Raw genomic sequence first — 20,980 nt, 5'->3', positions numbered from 1 at the left:
CAAAATTCACCCAAAATTTGTGTTGATCATGCTTTTAAAATGAAGTGGGGTTTTCTTCTGGGTAGAAATTCCCACTCTTTACGCAGTGTTTTGGCTTTACAGAAATATGCCAAAACACAACCAAAACACATCCATATATGGAATAAGATGTTGCTGCTCTTTAGTCAATCTTCTGGCTTGCCATAAACATGCCATACCATCCCTATATTTGATCCTGCTCTTTGCCCAGTCTTTTGGTTAACCAGACATATGCCAGAACTCAGCCATATATTACTGGTGCCTCCATATCTGTTATGGATAACCTTAATCATACCACAGTTAAGCCTAAAGGTTTTCATAATGCCAAAAGAAAGCCAAAAATGCCCAATGTATGCCATAATACTGCCAAAATATTTGCTATCTGGGTTTAGTCCAAGGGTCATAAATTGTGATATAAAATGGTCAGGATAGAGGAAAATTCCCTCATGCACAAGTCTGCAGCATCATCATGTTTAAATAGCATTATATATAAGTAAAATTTTTATTAATTTAAGCTGCATTGTCATTGTATCCATGTCTGCACTGTATTGAGTCAATGACGCCAATCACACAATGATAGCTATATGGTTAAATGCCTAAATGCATTTCAGATTCAAAATTCAAACTATTATTGTTTTTGTCAAGTCACTAGATCAACAGAACATAGAGAGAATTGTAATACCATTTCTCTCTCACCTTAATTTTAAATGCCATGCAAATTTTTAAGAGGGGAGGTAAAAATAGAATAAGAATAAATAAGTGACATAAAAGACAAATTATAATAAAATATAAAGCATATAAATCAAATCTATTTACAGTAGTTGTGGTTATGGGGTGAGGAGGTGCATAATGGAACTAAACAGCAGCAGATGTGACAATAACCATTTCAACAATATTTAATTTTAGTGCAGCTCTGGACTCAAATGCTGCATGAACAGCATAACTTCGCTGGGAATAGATGCTATTGAGTGGCATCGAACTGCTGCAGTGTCATGTGCCATTAGAATGATTAATCAGACTCTGAAAAATCAAGAAAAAAGTTCTGTGGCAGCTGACCACTGTGTCCACACTCTGTTTCAACAACCTTTTATTTACCACTAATCTGTCACGCAATTCATGTCAACAAAGCGCATCTCTCCGCTAGACGCCGAGCCTCCTAAAAACCGTAGGCCTCCAGACGGGCCATCTGGCGTTTTGTAGTAAAACAACAGGCTCCGCCCCTCTGCTTACATTCTCCAATGTGCCATAGCAACCGGGGCCGAGCCCCCTGTTCCCGCGCAATGTTCCCATCCTTATAAGGCCAGTAGAATGCAGACGCACGGATACGTCATACGTCGTTTATGTAAATGGTTTGATTGAAGAAAAAGAAAAAAGCCTTCTGCTCTACTCTGAAATGGAGGTGTGGATACAGCGCATGCGCACTCTGTCCACAACTATCCAGTCCCGTCCACAGGCGCAGACATCAACAAGAGAGCGAGTTACTGATGCGGGTTGATTTTCATAATAGTCACATCGTAACGACACGGCATAAGGATTATTACTTTATTAACTTCACTCAACTTGCAACAAGGTAAGGAATGCAGTCTGGCTTTAGTTTGTTTGTTCTGTTTGTTTAAAAGCTTTAATTTTTGGGGAGGTCTGACTGTGGTTTAAAACGTGTAATTCAAAACAAGCTTCGAGTTGTCTCAGAACAATTGGTCTTTTTTTGGGCCTCCTGCAAGACCGGCTGGGTGGTCACCGTGGAGTGTGGGTGACCTTTTACAGAGTTAAGAATAATCTGGAAAGTAGAAAGCACGCGAAATAAAGCTTAAGACGCGTTTAATTGTATCAGACTGAGCTTCGCATGCAAACATGATGAGCAAGGGTGTTGATATAGTGGCTTTGCTGTTGCAGGAAATCACTCCTGTACTGATGGGATAATGGGACTAAAGTCGGTTTTATGGGATCATTTGATGTGAAACATGCCTTTCTGGAGGGCATCTGTGTATCTGTGGCGTGGCTGCAGTCTACTACTCCACATTTACGCCTGCTAAATAAGCCAAGTTGGATCTCTCACGCCCACCCGGACGAGAGATGCGTCTCAGCACGCGGGCGCTCCTGTCAACAAAACAGCCATTACAGACACCTACTCTTTGTGAAAGCTTTAAGAAACTAGGGCGGAGTGAAAAATATTGGTTTGCATTGGAAATGGAGTTAGTAAGGTCGCTTAAAACCCAGCGGCTCGGAACTTAAGGCACATGTAGTTGAAGGTGGACTGTTGCAGTGACGCGGCTGTGGAATAACAAAGAGTAAAGATCAAATTACACCGACATCCGAGAAAAGCTTCCCCCTTCAGCTTCAAAACAAGGTGTTTTGCTTGAGAAACATGTTTGTGTTACTTTATCTCACTAAAGGAAGTTAAGGCCGGGGAGGGAAGTCGGACGTCGTCGAGCAGAGGACGGTCATTAGAAAATGGTTGCGCATGAAGCAGGTCGTGTGGCATGCCATGCTTCCTCGCTCGAGTGGGCGGTGAAATCGGCGACTTGCACTTTTCTTTCGATAAAAATAAGTGGATTTTTCGGTGCCTTGTACTGTTCAAAAAACAAACACCGTATTTACTTAACTCCCGTTTGCTTTTAGGGTGATTTTTGCAGTTTACTTGAATTATTCCAGCTTTAGCGGAAAATCGCATCACACCCCCTTCTCCACAGCCTCCGCCTTTGAAGTGTGTTCAGTGTTGCCATGTTGAGTTGCGTCACGTACTGTATTCTGCTGCAGAGATCGTCTGCGTTTTACAGATGAGACACTCCAAGGTGGAAAAGTGGGCGTCGATAATATATGGATTAGGTGTGTGCGGTCTATCTTCGACATTTAGCAAAACCGAGCTGTATGAAAAGTTTAGTTTAATCAAAAATAATCGCGTCAATTCCACACCTCGATTGAAATGCAATGATTTTTCAGGTTTCTGATAACTAGCTGTAATATGAATTATGAATTCACCACGAGCCTGGTAATATCTGTTAGAATTCACTTTCTTAGTATGATTAAATATAAGATAACATATAATATATTGATCCCCCAGGGGGGGAAAGTCAAGTGTGTACAGCAGCACAAGGCAGTATGCATGAAATACAATAGAAATATAAAAAATATAAACAAGTTTGTTAAAGTGACTAAAATGATCCTCAAATTTTTTCAGAACAAGATTTTTTTTATCACATGCACAGTGAAATGTATTTTCAATAGTAAAATATAACTTAGAAATGCAATAGACATTAAAAAAAAAAAAAAATCTAATTTTAGATGGGGTATCAAAGGGGGTGCCTCTAATACATGCATAATTACAGTATTGCAGATATGTGGATAAGGTGCATGGTGTAATGTTTTTCCCCCTAAAATAGTCGTGTTAAAGCTCAGAGATGGTTGTGGAAACCATGTGTTTAATCATAAATCTGTGCAGATACATTTAGTGAACCATGTCAAAGTGTTGTTTTGATGTGATTTCTGTCGTAAACTGCAGGGCTATACAGATAAAGTGATGAAAACTAGATTGCACATAACATAATTTTGCACTAATGACCACGTGTGTATCCTGCATTTTTGCTGACATTCATCATCATCTGGTGGTGATAGTTTTCTGCAGATTGCATGCCCTCGCCTTGTCATCCAAGCAGATATTACACAAATAAGTTTTTCAAACAGTGTGCAGAAATAGTAAACAGTGCTCTAAAATGTATTCCACTCTGATTTTTAACTTACCCTTCTCATTCAGGCCATTTTCTTGAACATCAGCCAAACTGGTAACTTTTACCTTTTACTTCTATCTAACTAGAAGTGTTTGGTAAATCCACCAAAGTGGGAGATCTTTATTTTTTTCCGTGCTCTGGCTGCTCTCTGTGGCACCGCACTGTCAGAAGACCCCGAGGACTGATGGCAAAAAAAAAAAAAAAAAAAAAAAAAACAGTCTGGGGGGCGCGGCTCGCAGTTTTGCCGCAGTTCAGGTCTACATGTGGTGCTGAGATTTAAATTTGCCTAGCAACATAAATCATAATCACTCTGCATTTTCCACGAGCTTAATGGATGCTGCGTGAACCATCCCGGTCACCTATATATATATATATACATATATATATATATATTGCAGCACAGCCTCGGATACTGTAGTTTGTAAATGTCACCAATCAAATTCTTGTGCAGCCTGGAAGCGCAGACCAAGTGCGCACTAATGTCATATATTTTGAGCTGCCAAAATGAAGCGTGCATCCTGCGAGCGCAGCGTGGTGACCTGATCCGTCTGACACGTTGTCTGAATGTTGACCTACTTCCCCCCATGTGGGTCAGAGCGCAGGGATGCATCAAACAGATCCCTTCCCCTGCACGTTTCTAGACATCTTTGATCGTCTCCAAGCACATATTTAGTGATTTATTGACATTTACGCGTATGTCTGGAATGGGAATGGTCGGACATGCATTGGTGCACAGTGAGTGCTGCAGTTACACGATGCACACAGAGGTATTTAATGATGATGATGATGGTGATGATGCATTGAAATCATGTCTTCTGCGCAGATGTTTGGCTTCCATAAGCCGAAAATGTACAGGAGTTTGGACGGCTGCTGCATCTGCCGCGCAAAGTCGTCCAGCTCTCGTTTTACAGACAGTAAACGGTATGAGAAGGACTTTAAGAGCTGCTTCGGGTAAGAATCTCAGCTGAGCACGTGGGGGATGTCGAGACACGGGCTACACTCCATATAAAACACACCTTACTTATTACCACTCTCTCCCACTGTCATTTCTTCACACGCTGGACTGATCTCACAGACTGAGTGAAACGCGTTCTGGAGAAATCTGTAATGCTTGTGTTCTGCTGGTGAAGAGATGGAAAAAGCTACCTGTGGGCACCAAGAAGAACTGGAATCACGTGAGTCTGGACCACAGTACTGCAATTGCACTAATATAATATCTGCATTAAGCAACTGCATCACAGGAAAGAAACAATACATGTAAAAACACTCATATAATGTCCAAATGAATTAATCATGAGACCCACTTTGGAAAATAAAATAAAGAGTTAATTAGAATACATAAAATGCTTAAGATGGAAGATGAAAACCCACAGAATAAAAAAAAAAAAAAACACTTACCCAACAATCATTACACTGGTATTGGTTATATTTCAGTGCTTTTTCTTGGTCACAATAGCAGACATATAATATATATAAACATTAACATCTGAATTAGAATCACAATACTTTATTATCTGTCATGATGGAAAAAATCATCTTCACTGTGGCTCATTCACAGTCAGACAAAAAAATAACACACAAAGCAAGCCTAAACAGATAAATTGCAGTATAAAAATAGTAAAAGATTGATTTATAAATAAAATGACAAATTAGTATAAAATCTACATCACACTCAACTAACTAATAAATGATTGATTTAGATAATTAAATGGTATCCTGGTACCCTGTCCTCTCCTCCATGCAGGTGGTTGATGCCAGAGGAGGTCCAAGCCTAAAGATAACATCCAGGCCGAAGAAAATAAAGTCCATTTCCAAGAAAGCCCGGCCGAGCCAGATCAGCAGGCTGCAGAAAGAGCTCAAAAGAAACAGTCAGTGTGGCATTTCATGTGTAACACTTAAATTTTAATCATGCTCATATGTTTTTTCCATAAAGGAATAGATTTCCTCATCTTATCTGCAGCAAGACTCCTCGAATTTAATGACATCCCTCAAGTCCCACCTGTTCATTTCATGCTTTGTTCTATCGAGCAGACTCAGATGCCCACAGCACCACCTCCAGCGCTTCTCCAGCTCAGTCTCCGAGCTACAGTAACCTGTCTGATGACGGGTCAGACACTGAACTCAGCCCAGGATCAAGCCGCTCCCCTGTTTTCTCCTTCCTGGACCTCACCTACTGGAAGAGGTAAATCAGTTTTAAACTGTTTTGCCTTTTGCTCCAGAGACATTTTATTTAAGGCTTTAGAACAGCACAATATTAAACTGTTTTACGTAATATCATAAAAAATGAAAGAATCCTTTTTTATTCAAAGCAGCAGTTTTTACAAAGTCAGTATGAAAAGACAACACATCAGATATTTACTTGATCTAAAATATACCCTTTAAGCTTTTTAAGATTTAGAACAAATCACACTTCACACAAGTACATTGTGCTACTTCTGGGTATTTCCTAAAATATACAAAAAATATTTAGGTTTGCCTGTAGGAAAACCAGTTGCTTGTATTCACCTCTCTGCACAAGTCAAAGATTCAAAGACTTTCTGTGGTCGATTCACTACATGTCCAAGACATATGGAGAATTGAGATACTGTTTCTCTCTCACCTTGCCATGCACTTAAAAAAAAGAGGTAATAATAGAATAAGAATAAATAAAGTGGTATATAAGATAAGTTATAATAGAAAATAAAAGATATCAAACCTATTTACAATAGCAGTGGTAAAATCATCATCAAATCATTAGAGAGTTAAACTTAGGTAATTTATTATTGTTATTTTTTTTATTTTTCATCTGTTAATTTGTCAATAAAAGTATATTTCATTATGAATTATCAATATACTAGTGACAAAATGATGAGAAAAAAGTAGAAAGTCTAGTACAAGCAAATTTTGGACATTTTGACAGAACTATCAAAAAATGGATTTTTTATTATCATTTACCTAATTCAATAAATAATTCATTCATTTTCCAAATGACATAAATAATTAATTGTGAATTTAAATGATCTTATCGTAGAAACATTTTTCTGCATATCAGACTTAATCGGTGCAATTTGTCACGTCTGTCCAGGCAGAAGGTGTGCTGTGGAATAATCTACAAGGGGCGCTTCGGTGAGGTGCTCATTGACCCCCATTTGTTCAAACCGTGTTGCCGCAAGAAGCAGCGGCAGCAGCAGCAGCAGCAGCAGCAGCAGCAGCAGGAGGAGGAGGAGGAAGACGAGGAGGAGGAGGACGAAGAGGAGGAAGTGGAGGTAGAGATGGGCCAGGTGGGAGTGGATGTGGGCAGACCCAAACCCCAGACAGAAGAGGAAGTGAAGGAGACGCCAACATGTGAGGAAAATGCAGAGTCGGCTCCACTGTGCGTTACCGTGACAACGCCTCCAGCCAGGAGCGTGGTGGTGGCGGAGGAGGGGTGGTAAAGTCCAAGCCTCCCTTGCACACATCTCTGAAGAAATCTTGAGGTGCTGTTTTTTCTAAAGCACTTACAGAAAGAAGTTGCCTCAGATTGCCTTCAATCACTAAGCAGCTGAAATCCTCTGTTCTTCTCCACAGTGATGTCGGAGGCTGGTTTAATTACGTTTATATAGTAACTTATGGACTTTTTGTTTTCACTTTGTCTTTTTTGTACTTTATATCCTTTCCATCCTGATGATGGACCATCATCCGTGGTGTTTTTTGATCTACTATACTACTATAAAATGCTGGAGCTCGAGTTTGCTGGTACATTTAGAAGATTTTATTCCAAAACGCAATAAATCCACTCACATACAGAATGAAAAAGGTGCTACCTGAAGTTCATCACTCACAATTTCAAACATACAGGTGAATCCATTCTCAGAAGTATAAGCTTATATGTTGAGATGATTATTATAAAGGAATTAGAGTTGCTTCCTTTTGTTATGAGACGATATCTCCTTTGTGTGAACTGGTGGTTATCTCGTTTTGGAATGAATGACACTTTACATGGACAGAGCGCAGACCTGTACAGTAGCCCTTGTGTTTGTGTCTATTCACATTGACGTCCTCTCCTCTCTATCAAAGAGTTTGTGTTGTAGACTGGATTAACGTCTCCGTGTGCAAATCTGTGGGTCCCATTTAAATAAGGCCTATTCACAGCTTCAACAGCAAATACACCAGCCTTAATAATGTGTTACAGACAGTGCTAGTGTTAATTCTGGATTGGTATTAAGGAACAAAAAGGGACTGTAGCTATATTTATTGTGGCCTCAGCAACACATAGTGCATTTTGCATGAATGGCAAGCCCACTCATCCAAAAGACTTAATGATCTGATGCATGAGTACTAAATTGCATGGCCTTATATGAACTGTAAATCCTACTTTTATTTTTTTTTATCAATTTCTCTGAAGTTCTAACTTATTTTTGTATGTAAAAAAAAAGAAAAAATTAAAAATAGAAGTGTCTTTGCATAATAATACCACATAATACCGCAGCAAAACACACAATCGGTCTATTGTCATTCAGCAATATTAATATCAGTAATCTCTCTCATTCCTGGTCAATATACGGTAAAAGACTTATAGCCTACAAGCTGAAATTCTATGCCATTGCCTCTTATATACCACAAATGTGTTGTGATATATAGCCTAATATTACTTTATTTATCAAATGAAAGCCAAAGCACATTGAAATTCACCCAATGTCAAATCAATGCAGGTTTTCTATGGACACTTGTGCTTGTCCGAGGTCATTTGTATGTATGTTTATGGTATTCTAAAAGAACACTAATATGAAATTTTCATACATGTGATGTTGTTGGGAGCAGTGGGTGTGTTATGTACATAAGGGGCTGGGTGAGCCTTGTGGCTCTTATATGCGTTTCATTATTTATTTATTTCATATTTATTTGTATCACTGCATCCCTGCTTAGAATTGTAATACATTGAATTCTTTACATCTTTAGCATATGTGTAGTATGGTTTTTAAATACACCAGAAATCGAATGTAATTCTTGCGCAGGCTTTGCTTACCATTGCGTGGAATTACTGGTTGTCTATATTTGTGAATTGTTAAGTATTTATTTACTCCTCAGTTGAGTTGCGTGCAACCTAACTTATTCAGTACCATCACTTTGGATTTGTATCATGTAGATTAAACAGCTGATAGATTGCAACCAAACTGTACTTTTCTCCTTTTAGCTTGTAGCTTAAGATGTTACAGAACTTTAGGATTCCTAACTTTAGACTTGCATGTACTGTTGCTATGCATTTACTTAGCTTACGAGTTAGACAAAGCAGTTTTGTATTTTTTATACATCATGTACTTTTTTACTTGTCCCCTATTAAAAGTAATTTTGTGAGTTTTCTGGATGTATGGAGTCATTGTGTTCATTGCAAAGAAGTGAGAAATGTGGTAAACTCAAATGTAACATGAATATCCAAAGTAGTTCAGAGAAGTATTTTAAAAGTTATATTTCAATGTAATGCAAAGTTATTTTGTATTTCCTAAGGCTTATGTGAAGGGAGGCATGTCAAAACAACATCCTCATTTGTCCTCTTTCTTAAAGCATTGCCTCCATGTTTCAGAACATCAAGCACTTATTTTAAAAAGGCTTCACAGGAAGACATAGATAATATTTTACAAGTTTATTGTATGGTGCAATGATGCTTTAAAACATCTGTGCTGTTTGGGAAAGACTCACCAATGACAACAAATTCTTAGCCTAAAACTGCTACAGTTCATATAGTCAAGTACTGTTCTTTAATTTCTAACATAATTGTAATATATATCCAGTCTACATTTTTAGCAGCTTTGCACATTGTATAACATTTTAGAAGGAAGTTCTGAACTTTTTACTCAATACTTAACATTTTAAGTCACTTTAAAGTTGCTCTTTTTTTTTTTTCTTTACATAAATCATGATATGCTGATATAATGTAGTTATCCTACTTCTCTATCAACAGTATTTAAAGTCGACCACACATTAATGAACAGTTGAATGCTTTTACATGAAACAATTAGTAATAATAATTTTAAAAAAAACAAAACTATTGGAGCAATACCAGACAATGAGCATTTTGTACCTTAAATATTGCTGATTGTACTGATGTACTCTCATTTCTTCCACTTGAGAATAAATTGTATGTATGTATTCACTATTGACACTGTTATCAATAATGAATTCATATCCAAGTAAAAATACACAAAAATTCTTCAGCATTTTAAAATAGAAGTAATCATTAAAATTACTTTAAATATAACTAGACCATTTATTGTCAATGGAGGGCAGCGTTGAGCCGTATAGCATAGCCCCTACTAGATTTAAATAGTAGAAGAAGAACAGAAGTCTTGTGACCGGAAGTGGTTCCTAAAACACGGAGGCGCAGCTTGTTATTGTTTTACAGCCCGCTGACAAATGACTCGATAAAGTGTAAATGGGATTTTAAAGATTTTATTTAAGCGTACAGACGTCGATGCAGACAACCACAGTGGGACCGGTTGGAGGTAAAATTAAACCATTAACTTGGTATCTAAACCAACGCGATATTTAAATGTGCATTGATCTTGCTAAGTCATCAGTCCTCATCGTTAAAGCTGCGTTAAAATATCATAATAGAGGCTACGACTGACCCTGTAGGATGTGAAATCGTATTGATATTGGATGCTGATTGGTGTGTATATTCTTTGTTGTGTATTTTTTCAAAAAGGAAGTTTCTAAACAAGCGTATGCAGCTTGTTCACCTCTCACCTCATCATGGTGGAGCCCACAGCATCTGGCGTCTTCTGCAACAGGATGTTGAGCATGGTCAACTCTGAAGATGTCAATGCCATCATCCAGGCTCAGAGACACATGTGAGTATCTTAGTGGGCCTCAAGCTCATGGGGCTTTTTCCCTGTTTTCTCCCACTGAAACTCACAGCTGTGTTGTTTATCAGCTGTCCTGTGGCCACTAAATACTGTTTTCTGCAAACAGGCTCGACCGCTTCGAGAAAACCAATGAAATGTTGATTAACTTCAACGGTCTGTCCAATGTGAGACTGCAACAGATGAATGAGCGCTTCTTGCTCCACACTCGCACCCTTGTGGAAATGAAAAAAGACTTGGACAGTATCTTCAGAAGGATAAGGTAAGACTCATTTCCTTTAGTGCTACCCCACATAAACACACACAGCTTCTGATTATCGCTCTTTTCTCCAGGACTCTAAAAGGGAAAATTGCAAAGCAGTATCCTGAAGCATTCAGTAGTAAGTCATCTTTTTCTCTTTCCCATTTTCACAACTGTAATCAGCCCATCTAAACCAGACTTAAACCCTAAATCTGACTAATCTGACAGATATCCATGAGTCGCCCAGTCTGGAGGATGATGATGACGAGTTTGACCCGGTTCCTCCCAGCATTGCCACAACAACCACAACAGCCACTTCAGAACAGAGCACAGAGTCATGTGACACAAGTCCAGATGTGATCTCACCCACTGTAAGCAGATGCTCTGAAGACCTATCTCAAGAACCTCCAGACACACCCACCTCTGATGTCCAAGAAATAGCGGTCCTCCGAGATGAGGGTCCGGACTCTGTACCTGCAGAATAGAGCAGACTGTTGGTTCAAGGATTTCAGTCCTTAAACCTGAGCTTTAAACTTAACCTGTGATGGTATAACTCTGTTGTCTATTTTAGTCTCCACACTTTTTACAGTCCTGTGGGAAAGATCACCATGACCAGCAGGTTTTATGTGGCTATGAACTGGATTTATGTTGGCATGTTTACTTGTTGTTTGTTTGCACAGCACTAAAATAATGCAGATTATACTTGAAGTAGTTTCAAACTGAGGCAAAAGCCATCATGTGTTATATGATTATACACAAATTTAATATCACATTGGGAACAAATCCGACTCAAGAAAGATGTCTGTATGAGTCTCTTGATTTATGTTTCTCTCAAAAAAGAAGTTCTCAACTTCAGTTTTGTTTTTTTTTTTTGTTTTTTTTTTTTTTTTGGTCGTGTTATATTCAAGAGTTTTCCTGTGGGTTCTACATCAGGAAATATGAGTTAAAGCCCCTGGGAATGTTTTAAGCAACATTCGATACAGTGGTTTACAGATCATTAAAAGTTAAATTTCTTCTCCATCACAAGAAGGTCTGACATTATTCTTTGCCTGTAACCTGTGTCCTTTGAGCTGCCAAGCATTTAGTAAACAGTTCAATGACATTTTGGAAAGGCACTGTGCCTTATTTTTGTGTAGTCTCATAAACAAGGTTGGGTGAGTGGAGGATCCCACTCTGTCATTCTGCTTCTGGTTAAGTTTTATTTTAAAAGGATTCCTGCTAAACCAAAACAGACTAGATCTCTTGTGTTATTTTTTATAGAGTTTTGAAAGATTTAAGACATCCAAATGATCACAAATTTTTTTGAGAACAGTTTTTTAGGGTAAAGTTTTTTCCCAACATTATGCATGTAGTAAGTAATACTAAAGAAGGATGTCAGTACTCAGATTTCAGGACTAAAGAGCCCTACCAAGCATCTCGAAGGAGCAACTTGGCATTTGGTGATGTCCATGGGTTCCAGACTTCAGGTAGTCAGTGGGTTTTCATACAAGTATGAAAAAACAATCCATGTAAAAATTAAAATCTTTGTTTGGCTAATTAGTTGTGCCTCTCAAAATTGTGGGCATTGAAATGGTCATAGTTCCTAAATGGTTGATGCAATGTTTTTTGTTAAACCCTGTAAATTAAAGCTGAATGTCCATACTTCAATCACAGCTCGATCACTTCATCTCAAACCCACTGTGGTGGTGTACAGAGCCAAAATTCTAAAATATGTGTCATTGCCCAAATACTTATGGACCTGACCTGATCAAATCTGACCTGGCCTACGTATGTTTTTTGTAAGTTTTTAAAAGTTTTTATTTATTTATTTCAAATATATAAAAAACAAAAACAACAAGGAGAAAAAATGTTTAAAAAAAAAAGTTTAAAAACAACCGCAAAATGAATGTTTTCTTTAATACCCATGTACAAAAATGCACTAATATTATTGTCCAGAGTGATTGCAGTGTAACTTTTCCACCAAAATGAGCACCAAAGTAATCAGCTTTGTGTACTGTTATAGCTTTACACTCCTTGTGTTATGTTTCAGGGCTTTTCACCTTTATTACTGAGCTCAAAACATTAAAATCTGGTATGGTGATCCATTTTTAGATAAAGGAATGGGATGGCCACTGTTGAAAACTTACTGAAAGCTTTTTTTTCCCCATCTGCCACTGAATGTTGCACATTATCATTTTCCCTTTGACCTGTAGAGCAGCCTCCTGCCGTCAGGGGGCGCTGTACGTTAAATGAGCCAGTTTTCTACCAACACGGGGTCAAATGACAGGTAGCAGAGATTCCACCGGACGCACAGCACACGTCGTATATTATTGCCCCTTATTATGTCTGCCTGGGGCTGAGCTGGCATTTTTACAAGGTTTTTCCTCTTGTTTTTTCTGACCGTATCACCTTTGTTTTGGACTGTAACTTAACGCTAGCTTAGCTCGTGTTAGCCGTTAGCTTTGTTCTGCTCAACGTCGGCACATAAGGTGACGAAGAAGACTAGATAATATATATATTATCTATACACACCAGGAAGTCAATCCCCGAAGGACTCAAACACTCTAAATTCATGAGAGAATCAACCCAAACAACCACAGTGTTGCTCCTAAGATGAGGAGATTGACCAAGAAAAGGGCTCTGACTCTGGTTAAAGAGTTGGACGCTTTTCCTAAAGTTCCAGAGAGCTATGTGGAGTCAACAGCCAGCGGTGGAACAGGTACACACACAACACAGAACAGGGAGAACCAGCTGAAATCAGGTCTAAATATTTTAACAGCATGACTAAAGCAATGCACCTCTCTCTCTAGTGTCTCTGATAGCTTTCACTTTCATGGCTGTGCTAGCCTTTCTGGAGTTTTTTGTGTACAGAGACACATGGATGAAGTACGAATATGAGGTAGACAAAGATTTTAGCAGGTGAGAATGAAACTCATGTGTTGTTTTGTTGTCCACTTTGCTGAATTTACCCTCTAAATGCATCTTCTATTTATTTCTAGTAAATTGAAGATAAACGTGGACATCACTGTGGCCATGAGGTGTCAGTGTAAGTGCCTGTATGCAGTGTAATTTGCGCTGAAGCCCACTTTTCTGTATGTAGTTGACATATATGGAACTTGTGTTTTTGGTTCCAGATATAGGTGCAGATGTCCTAGATCTTGCAGAGACGATGGTTGCCTCTGATGGCTTAAAATATGAGCCAGTGAGTATAATATGAGCTGGGAAGAAAATTCATTTACACCTCTTTATATGTGGTCAGTTGATAATTTTTAAAACATTTTTTTTTCTTCTTCACATTTCAGGTCAACTTTGAATTAAGTCCTGAGCGAAGATTGTGGCAAATGTAAGATCCAAGTGGAATTATTATAGCTGTAGTATCCACTTATAACCATTCTATAAAGGAACAGGGTGACATTTTAATGCAGTGTTATTTACTTTTCGCAGGGGTTTATTGTGTATATATAAACAGTAAGAACAGCTGCAATGCAATATTTACACGTCAGCAGTACATTGATAGTATTACTCTGCTCACCAAATAGGGCACATAATATTATCACTAGATACATTACAGACCTATATTTATAGTCCTTTTATTACCATTGTTATTCACTCAGTTGCTTGATGTCTCACCCTAAGCCGAATGGGTTTGCATATTATTTCTGTCTTTCATTGTCAGGACTCTTCTGCACATCCAGGAGCGTTTAAGAGTGGAGCACTCTCTGCAGGATGTGCTCTTTAAGGCTGCAATAAAAGGAGCTCCAGTTGTTCCTCCTCATAGGTAGAATATGCATATATTTTTTTATTTTATGTTTGATGTAAAGGTGGTCTAATGTATGATTATAATGATAGGTGAAATGTTCAACTTTATATATACAATAATGAACATATTTCTTATATATTTTTGATTATAGTGTGGACAGTTCTGCTCCCCTTAGTGCCTGCAGGATTCATGGACATCTCTATGTCAACAAAGTGGCGGGAAATTTCCACATTACTGTCGGCAAGTATGTATTTACTTGATAATTCAGTAATTACAGCAACGTCTGCATGTGTACATAGTTTAATTTATTATGCCAATTTCAGATCATATTTTTTATTTATGAGATTTCCTACAATTTTTATGATAATATTTTACCTGTTATTAAAAAAAGGTACTTTGCAGAGACTGATCTCTGACTTTTTCATCCCTGCTCAGGTCGATCCCACATCCCAGAGGTCATGCCCACTTAGCTGCTTTAGTTAGCCATGATTGTGAGTTCATCATTGTTTTGACCAAACCTTGTACACTTATTGCACTTATCTTTGGCAGCATTACAGGCTAACTTTGTGGTTACTGATTATTTGGTTTATTTTTGACTTGGCATTGTGTCACAGCTTATAATTTTTCCCATCGGATTGACCACCTGTCCTTTGGAGAAAAAATCCCTGGGGTTATCAGCACTTTGGACGGCACAGAGAAAGTCTCCACTGATGGTACGTCTATGTTTTCAAATCTTAATGTTTTTGAAAAGCATGTGACCACTGTTAAAGAAATTATTGTCTTCAGTTTTTATCACTTTAGTTACACCTTTTTAGTCAGCTCTGTGGTAACAGTTTTGATTTTTCTTTGCAGCTAATCACATGTTTCAGTACTTCATCACCATCGTGCCCACAAAACTGAACACTTACAAGCTTTCTGCAGAAACACATCAGTACTCTGTCACTGAGCAGGTAAGTTTTATTTTTGGATGAGCCTTGGGCATATATTTGTATAGCATAATATGTATCGCTAAGGTTATTATGTCTGTACTCTTCTGTTTATTCTGCAGGAACGAGTAATAAACCATGCTGCCGGCAGTCATGGAGTCTCAGGGATCTTTATGAAATATGACATCAACTCACTAATGGTCAAAGTCACAGAGCAGCACATGCCACTCTGGCAGTTCCTCGTCAGACTTTGTGGCATCATTGGGGGCATTTTCTCTACAACAGGTCCAGTGAACACACAAAAGTCTTGTATCTTTTTCAGATGTGTGAAGGGACAACGACGGTTATTTTTCATGGTTAGCTTGTTCTTTACATACTATAATGGACACTGTATCAAAGGGTGGCTTTCATAATTTTAAACAACGAAAATGTTATAAGGACTTTAAAATAAATGTAGAGGTTTATTTTCTTTTGATGAAGGTGAGAGTTTGTAACATTATAGCCAATCAAAGCACAGTTATTAACAATTCTGTGATTTGGTGTGTGCTTTATAAACCTGCGTCGCTTGTCGATTACTGTTTAAAGTCCTGCCAATTTGTACTTCGTCATATATAATGAAGGCCCAAAAGATTAAAATAAAGCTTTCCAATTTCACTATAGCTATACTTAATGTAGATAATTGGCAAATTAATATAATGAAAGTATAATAAGTGCATTGCTATTTGGTATATGTCAGTTTGGTGTCAAAATTTCCACCTTACTAAACACTCGTTAGCATGATTAATTAAATTGCATCTTTATTTTTCTTGCAGGCATGCTCCATGGTATGATAGGCTTCTTGGTTGATGTGGTCTGCTGTCGTTTCCAAATAGGGATGTACAAACCTCTTAAAGTAAGTGAATGCGTTTATGTTTACTTGTAGAGTGTTCACTTAGAATAGAAATTTAATTTAAGATTTTTTGGAATCATTAGTACAGCAGAACAGGTGATTGGGACATTCTGCAGGCTTTATTTGTAAGCCAGCAGGCACATGTGACGGTCTAAACAATTCAACTGTTAAGACAAACAGTTTTTTTGCTGAATAGTCAATTTTTCTCTTTGCTTTTCTCAGGAGGCTCCTCTGAATGTTGAGCCAAACAGTGAAACCTCAGTTCCTACCGAAAATTACACTCAACAATGAGTTGAGTCCCTCCAACTCATCTGGTCTCTGTGCAGCAGACTGGCAACTTACCATGTTGGCCTGACCCACTACACAGCATAAAAAAGCTGGAACAATGTTTACAAGCTGTTTTATTATTGAAAATATGCCCATGTTGTTGAGAAATTTTTGTAAATATTTTTTTTTTGCCATTTTATCAGTTTGTTTTGTTTGGTGAGGGATTTGGATGAGACTGCTTTTTATACCCTGGAAGGATTATAATCAATACATTTGCTAATTATCTGGCACTATCACTGGAAGGCTGCATTAGTGGGACTAAACAGCAGCTTCTAACGTTATTATTATACAGCATTACTGTAGATGTGGCTTTATACAGAATGATGACATTTGGTGTGAAAAGGTCCTACACGGCCACATTCCTCCTACAGCCATCACTCAACTTATTTTATCTCATCAGGCCTCTTTAAGAATGTGACTGTGACCAGTACACTTCATTGTCTATTTTCCTCACTTGCGTAAGAAGGAAAACTCACCTTAACCTCAATACTTCAATGATGACCTTCTAGACTATTCAGCATTTCCCTGCTCAACAACTAAAAGTTGTGTAAACAGCCATAACGTGGAGTTTTGCAGTAAAAAGCTCAAAGCATTTTAATTCCTCAAGAGTGATTGTGTTTTAATGGTGTTGGAAGTAATGAGGCAAATTTGCTAAATAAAACTTTTCATTGTTTCTGTGAGAAATTGTGTATTGTCTTGTCATTGTGTTTATAACAAAGTAAAGCAGTCTGTAGGAAAGGATATTTTACACCATGTCAAGAGTTTATTTGACAGTATTTCAGAATATCTTTCAGTAAACAAGTTTTTTGTTTTTTAGCAAAATGTAATATATCAGTACTGTCGCATTTCATAAAAATAGTTGTTCACGTCTTTGAAACTACAGTATCAATGATACAGTAAACCATATTTGTAGGAATACAGCTGTACAAGGTGAATAGTACACAATTAGCACTACACAGTTATACTTGATCTCAATGGGGGTTTATGAACGTGCCATCTTTCACAGGTTCCAATAAAGCAGTTTTTTGTTTCTGTATACAAAATCACTCACAGCAGGCAGGGGGACAGCCTGGACGGAGACAGAGGGCTGGATGACATAATCTTTTACCTTTTCTGAACTTTGACATTTTTACGCACAGGAAACACATTTCTACAGCCTAACGGCATGTTGTCATGCTCCTCGCTAACATGAACTACAGCTGTATTCAACTTTTCAAGTGAGCTCAGAGGCATCAGGACCACATGATTTACTGAAAAATTACTGAGGGTCAAGATTAGTCTTGATGATGCAAGAGGTCTTTCTAATGTCCCAGTCCATAGATGCATTGCCTTGCAGAAAGCAGGAAACCGCTACACCAGATTACAAGTACTGTTTGGATGTGCCATCATGCTGCATTCATTCAAGTTGTCACAATGCACTGCGATTACAGTATTTTAAACTCGTCTGGTCCTCTATAACATAAAATCTCAAGAAGCAAGGTTGATGATTATTTTTTAATGAGAGCAAATGTGTTCTTCAGAGAAATGAATACTTTAAAATGGAATAATGCAGGAGGATAGTTTGTTGGTTTAATAGCAGCATGCCTTCACTTCATGACAAAACTTTGTGAATGAAACGTTTCAGTGGGTTTATGTTTAACACATAACCTAAAGTCTTGGGTTCAGATTTGGTGGGTGTTGGTTACTGCCTGCAACAATGCAAACTTAAAAACATGTTTTCTCTACAGAATGGACAGATAAAGCTGACTTAAGACTCATCTAACACAAAAGAAGCCATGACCCATTTTGATAATAACCCTGTCTTGATAAATGCTCAGAGCTTCACTCTCCCGGATGATTCTCAAAGAAGAGGATGTAATACTACAGGCTACATTTGATCCCCTTTTAACACTCGGGGACAAGGGCAATCATTGACACTGTTCAGCTATACAGCTAAGAGTGCATCAAGATAACTGTATATATGTATAGCTTGGTGTTAAGTCTGAAGAGAAGCAGGCTCCACAACTCAACAGTTTGCTGATATGTGTGCATGGTCACTAAATTCAGTTTTGCATTCAGTTCCAAAAACAAATCACAACTGCAACAGCTCTGCATTAGTTTGAGTAAGGCACTCTGCCCCACCTCATAACCATCGGCCTCCTCTTCCCCACACCGATGCCCCTCTCCCACAGTGATGTGGTACACTTAGCACAGTAAAAGGCATAGAAATGGGAAATATAGACCGGACAAAAATTTTCTGTTGAGCATTAAATGAATACAACACATCGTATAATTCTGCACAATGACTGCATGGTGGTTTACATAACTCAGAGCATTATTATGAGTTCTTACTAAGCCAACTGATTTCAGTCCCTCAAAAGTTCCATTTCATGAAATAAAGTTTTTTTGTGAATGTGTCTCACATGAATACCAACTGGTTAGCTCCACAGAGGACTTCCTGTCTATGTTCTACCTCTAAAAGACATGTGAGTCCCTGTATAATGAGATAGTGCTTTATATCCATGCACATGACCACTGCCTCCCTCAGTGGTCTGAGTTTGGTGACTTGCACAGTCTTTGATATGTAGTTATAGACGAGGCCATGGAAATAGTGAACCTAAAATACCGTCCTGGTGTTTTTTTCTCTTCCTTACAATGTATCTAATTACAACACTGTCTCAAAAAAACACCAACAGGTATCTTTTTGAGATTACCAAATGTACATATTTTCACATCTTTACATATACAGTATATGTTATATTGGTAGGCATGTGAGAGCTAACATATGTCTGGTTAACCAAGCTGTCACTTGGGTCAATGCCACATCCTCCAGGAGCTCATGTTTGAGGAGAAGTTTCAGTGTCACTGCCTCCATCTGACAGATTTGTTGTTTTTATTCTCTCCACCGCACAGAGAAAATGGAGCAAAAGTGATGTACATATGTCTCTGTCCCGCTAAGATCCTTGTTCCATCGGAGGTTAAGTTGCACTAACCAGTGTGATCCAGATATGGTTGCGCAGTTAAAGGTACATGACAAAAGCACAGCTCCATTCAGATTTTCCATCAGAACATAAAGTGTTGAATCTGAGGGTCTGAAATGCCTGTGTAGTCTCCATCAGGTGATACACTATGTTACAATAGCTGTGAAAGTTTTCTCTGTTTTTAAGGTGGTGGGTGTAATAATCCTCTTGTAAAAACAAATAAAACATATAATATGAGAAGGAGATGGAGACAAAAACAGGACAAAGGAGAGGGAAGGTAACAAGGATTTTCAGGAACATCCCATGATGAACCAAATGAGGAGCCAGACAGTGTGATCCAGTCCAAACCAATCAGATCCATTCTACCTGCTTACTGTGGAGGTCCAAGACCTCAGTGTACCAGGCAGTTTATCTGACCCAGGGACGTTCCAGGGCCTTGGGGAGGCAGCTGTGCTCCTAGCAGGAGGATCTTCCAGGGTTTTGGAGGGGCAGCAGAGCCCACTGTGGCCACTGGCTCTCTCATCTTCTCTAGGAAACAGACCTCTGGACACCAGCCTCTCCTGGAGGCTGACATGTCCGTCTCCACTGCCTAGAGAGGCTCCATTCAAATTGACACTCACATATGGGTCCCAGGGCCAGACAGTGCTCACTGCCGGTGTGTGCAGGCCCTTTCTCTCACAGCAGGGGGAGCAAGTCTCCCTCTGCCTGTCTCTTCTCTCAGCAGACCTCCCATGGACAGCTTTAGGAGGTAAAACCCGAGGCTGTCTGTCACTTGGTCCACAGTCCGCCTCTCCAGACCCCTGTGGGGTTCCCTGTCCCCTGATGATGCTCTTCTGCTGGGTGGACCTGCCACCTGAAGCCCCTCTAATGGAGCTGTGGTCTGTCAGCTGTGGAGGTTTGTCTGCCATGCACACTGTGGCCTCTAGAGGGAGCTGATGAGGGGAGTCTGGGACAGAGGCTGTATGGGATGAGAGCAATGGATTCGGGTGGGGTTCGAGGGTCACTTCCTGCAGGGCAGAGTTGGTTGAAGAAAGGGAATCCCAGGGGCTGGCACAGTCTGCTGGGCAGAAGGAAAGATACGCTCAGGTGGACTGAAATTAATTTACAAACCAGCATGCACATGCGTGAAAAGAAAGAAGGAAGACAAAGATAAGGGAGAGAGAAAAAGTAGAGGGAAAGGAAGAAAGAGATATACAATTAAAAAGACCCCATCATAGTAAAATATCATGCATACATATGTATTTATGCTAATATATCACATCTGAAGTGCACACTACCTTTACACAAAATTGACAGATTTCCCTGAGCAGACTGATTTTATACAGTCTACTTTAAAG

General features: G+C 38.8%; 4 protein-coding genes across 11 annotated transcripts in view; 3 read left to right on the top strand and 1 right to left on the bottom strand.

Annotated features, from left to right (window-relative positions):
* Nucleotides 1-1,389: 1,389 nt before the first annotated feature.
* Nucleotides 1,390-9,066, top strand: LOC115421150 (SIN3-HDAC complex-associated factor-like). 2 transcript variants are annotated; one of them, XM_030136880.1, is made up of 6 exons: nucleotides 1,390-1,588; nucleotides 4,567-4,694; nucleotides 4,819-4,918; nucleotides 5,488-5,611; nucleotides 5,775-5,925; nucleotides 6,808-9,066. In XM_030136880.1, the coding sequence occupies exons 2-6, from the start codon at nucleotides 4,567-4,569 to the stop codon at nucleotides 7,154-7,156; spliced, it is 852 nt and encodes a 283-aa protein (XP_029992740.1). In that variant the 5' UTR covers nucleotides 1,390-1,588; the 3' UTR covers nucleotides 7,157-9,066. The 2 variants fall into 2 exon arrangements, with proteins under 2 accessions (XP_029992740.1, XP_029992739.1); XM_030136879.1 differs by lacking the exon at nucleotides 1,390-1,588 and adding an exon at nucleotides 3,162-4,478.
* A 974-nt stretch (nucleotides 9,067-10,040) lies between these two features.
* On the top strand, nucleotides 10,041-11,828 carry kxd1 (KxDL motif containing 1). 2 transcript variants are annotated; one of them, XM_030135825.1, is made up of 5 exons: nucleotides 10,041-10,201; nucleotides 10,405-10,549; nucleotides 10,671-10,823; nucleotides 10,895-10,941; nucleotides 11,031-11,828. In XM_030135825.1, the coding sequence occupies exons 2-5, from the start codon at nucleotides 10,452-10,454 to the stop codon at nucleotides 11,285-11,287; spliced, it is 555 nt and encodes a 184-aa protein (XP_029991685.1). In that variant the 5' UTR covers nucleotides 10,041-10,201; nucleotides 10,405-10,451; the 3' UTR covers nucleotides 11,288-11,828. The 2 variants fall into 2 exon arrangements, with proteins under 2 accessions (XP_029991685.1, XP_029991686.1); XM_030135826.1 differs by having other exon boundaries at nucleotides 10,044-10,201; nucleotides 10,392-10,549.
* A 1,217-nt stretch (nucleotides 11,829-13,045) lies between these two features.
* LOC115420524 (endoplasmic reticulum-Golgi intermediate compartment protein 2-like) lies at nucleotides 13,046-17,369 on the top strand. Its single transcript, XM_030135824.1, has 13 exons — nucleotides 13,046-13,500; nucleotides 13,592-13,700; nucleotides 13,781-13,827; nucleotides 13,916-13,983; nucleotides 14,084-14,124; nucleotides 14,458-14,559; nucleotides 14,693-14,785; nucleotides 14,977-15,032; nucleotides 15,156-15,254; nucleotides 15,394-15,491; nucleotides 15,590-15,752; nucleotides 16,280-16,359; nucleotides 16,579-17,369. The coding sequence occupies exons 1-13, from the start codon at nucleotides 13,395-13,397 to the stop codon at nucleotides 16,645-16,647; spliced, it is 1,131 nt and encodes a 376-aa protein (XP_029991684.1). The 5' UTR covers nucleotides 13,046-13,394; the 3' UTR covers nucleotides 16,648-17,369.
* A 55-nt stretch (nucleotides 17,370-17,424) lies between these two features.
* The window catches only part of magi2b (membrane associated guanylate kinase, WW and PDZ domain containing 2b), a 105,469-nt gene continuing 101,913 nt past the window's right edge, over nucleotides 17,425-20,980 (bottom strand). For 3 of the 6 annotated variants that reach the window (XM_030135817.1, XM_030135818.1, XM_030135819.1), the window contains exon 22: nucleotides 17,425-20,700. In XM_030135817.1, the coding sequence (XP_029991677.1) occupies nucleotides 20,006-20,700 (695 nt within the window). In that variant the 3' untranslated portion in view covers nucleotides 17,425-20,005. The remainder of the gene's footprint in view (nucleotides 20,701-20,980) is intronic. The other 3 variants (XM_030135821.1, XM_030135823.1, XM_030135822.1) reach the window with 2 other exon arrangements.

The sequence above is a fragment of the Sphaeramia orbicularis genome, chromosome 6 (assembly GCF_902148855.1).
Source record: "Sphaeramia orbicularis chromosome 6, fSphaOr1.1, whole genome shotgun sequence".
Classification (NCBI taxonomy): domain Eukaryota; kingdom Metazoa; phylum Chordata; class Actinopteri; order Kurtiformes; family Apogonidae; genus Sphaeramia; species Sphaeramia orbicularis.
This window is presented reverse-complemented; position numbering and strand designations above follow the sequence as displayed.

Coding starts and splice junctions, on each gene's coding strand:
- LOC115420524 (XM_030135824.1), top strand. CDS start 13,395: ATGAGGAGATTGACCAAGAAAAGGGCTCTGACTCTGGTTAAAGAGTTG. Junction 15,033..15,155: donor TGCTTTAGTTAGCCATGATT/GTGAGTTCATCA, acceptor ATTGTGTCACAG/CTTATAATTTTTCCCATCGG. Junction 15,492..15,589: donor AGTACTCTGTCACTGAGCAG/GTAAGTTTTATT, acceptor TTTATTCTGCAG/GAACGAGTAATAAACCATGC.
- kxd1 (XM_030135825.1), top strand. CDS start 10,452: ATGGTGGAGCCCACAGCATCTGGCGTCTTCTGCAACAGGATGTTGAGC. Junction 10,550..10,670: donor ATCCAGGCTCAGAGACACAT/GTGAGTATCTTA, acceptor TTCTGCAAACAG/GCTCGACCGCTTCGAGAAAA. Junction 10,942..11,030: donor GTATCCTGAAGCATTCAGTA/GTAAGTCATCTT, acceptor CTAATCTGACAG/ATATCCATGAGTCGCCCAGT.
- LOC115421150 (XM_030136879.1), top strand. Junction 4,695..4,818: donor GACTTTAAGAGCTGCTTCGG/GTAAGAATCTCA, acceptor CTGATCTCACAG/ACTGAGTGAAACGCGTTCTG. Junction 4,919..5,487: donor CCAAGAAGAACTGGAATCAC/GTGAGTCTGGAC, acceptor TCCTCCATGCAG/GTGGTTGATGCCAGAGGAGG.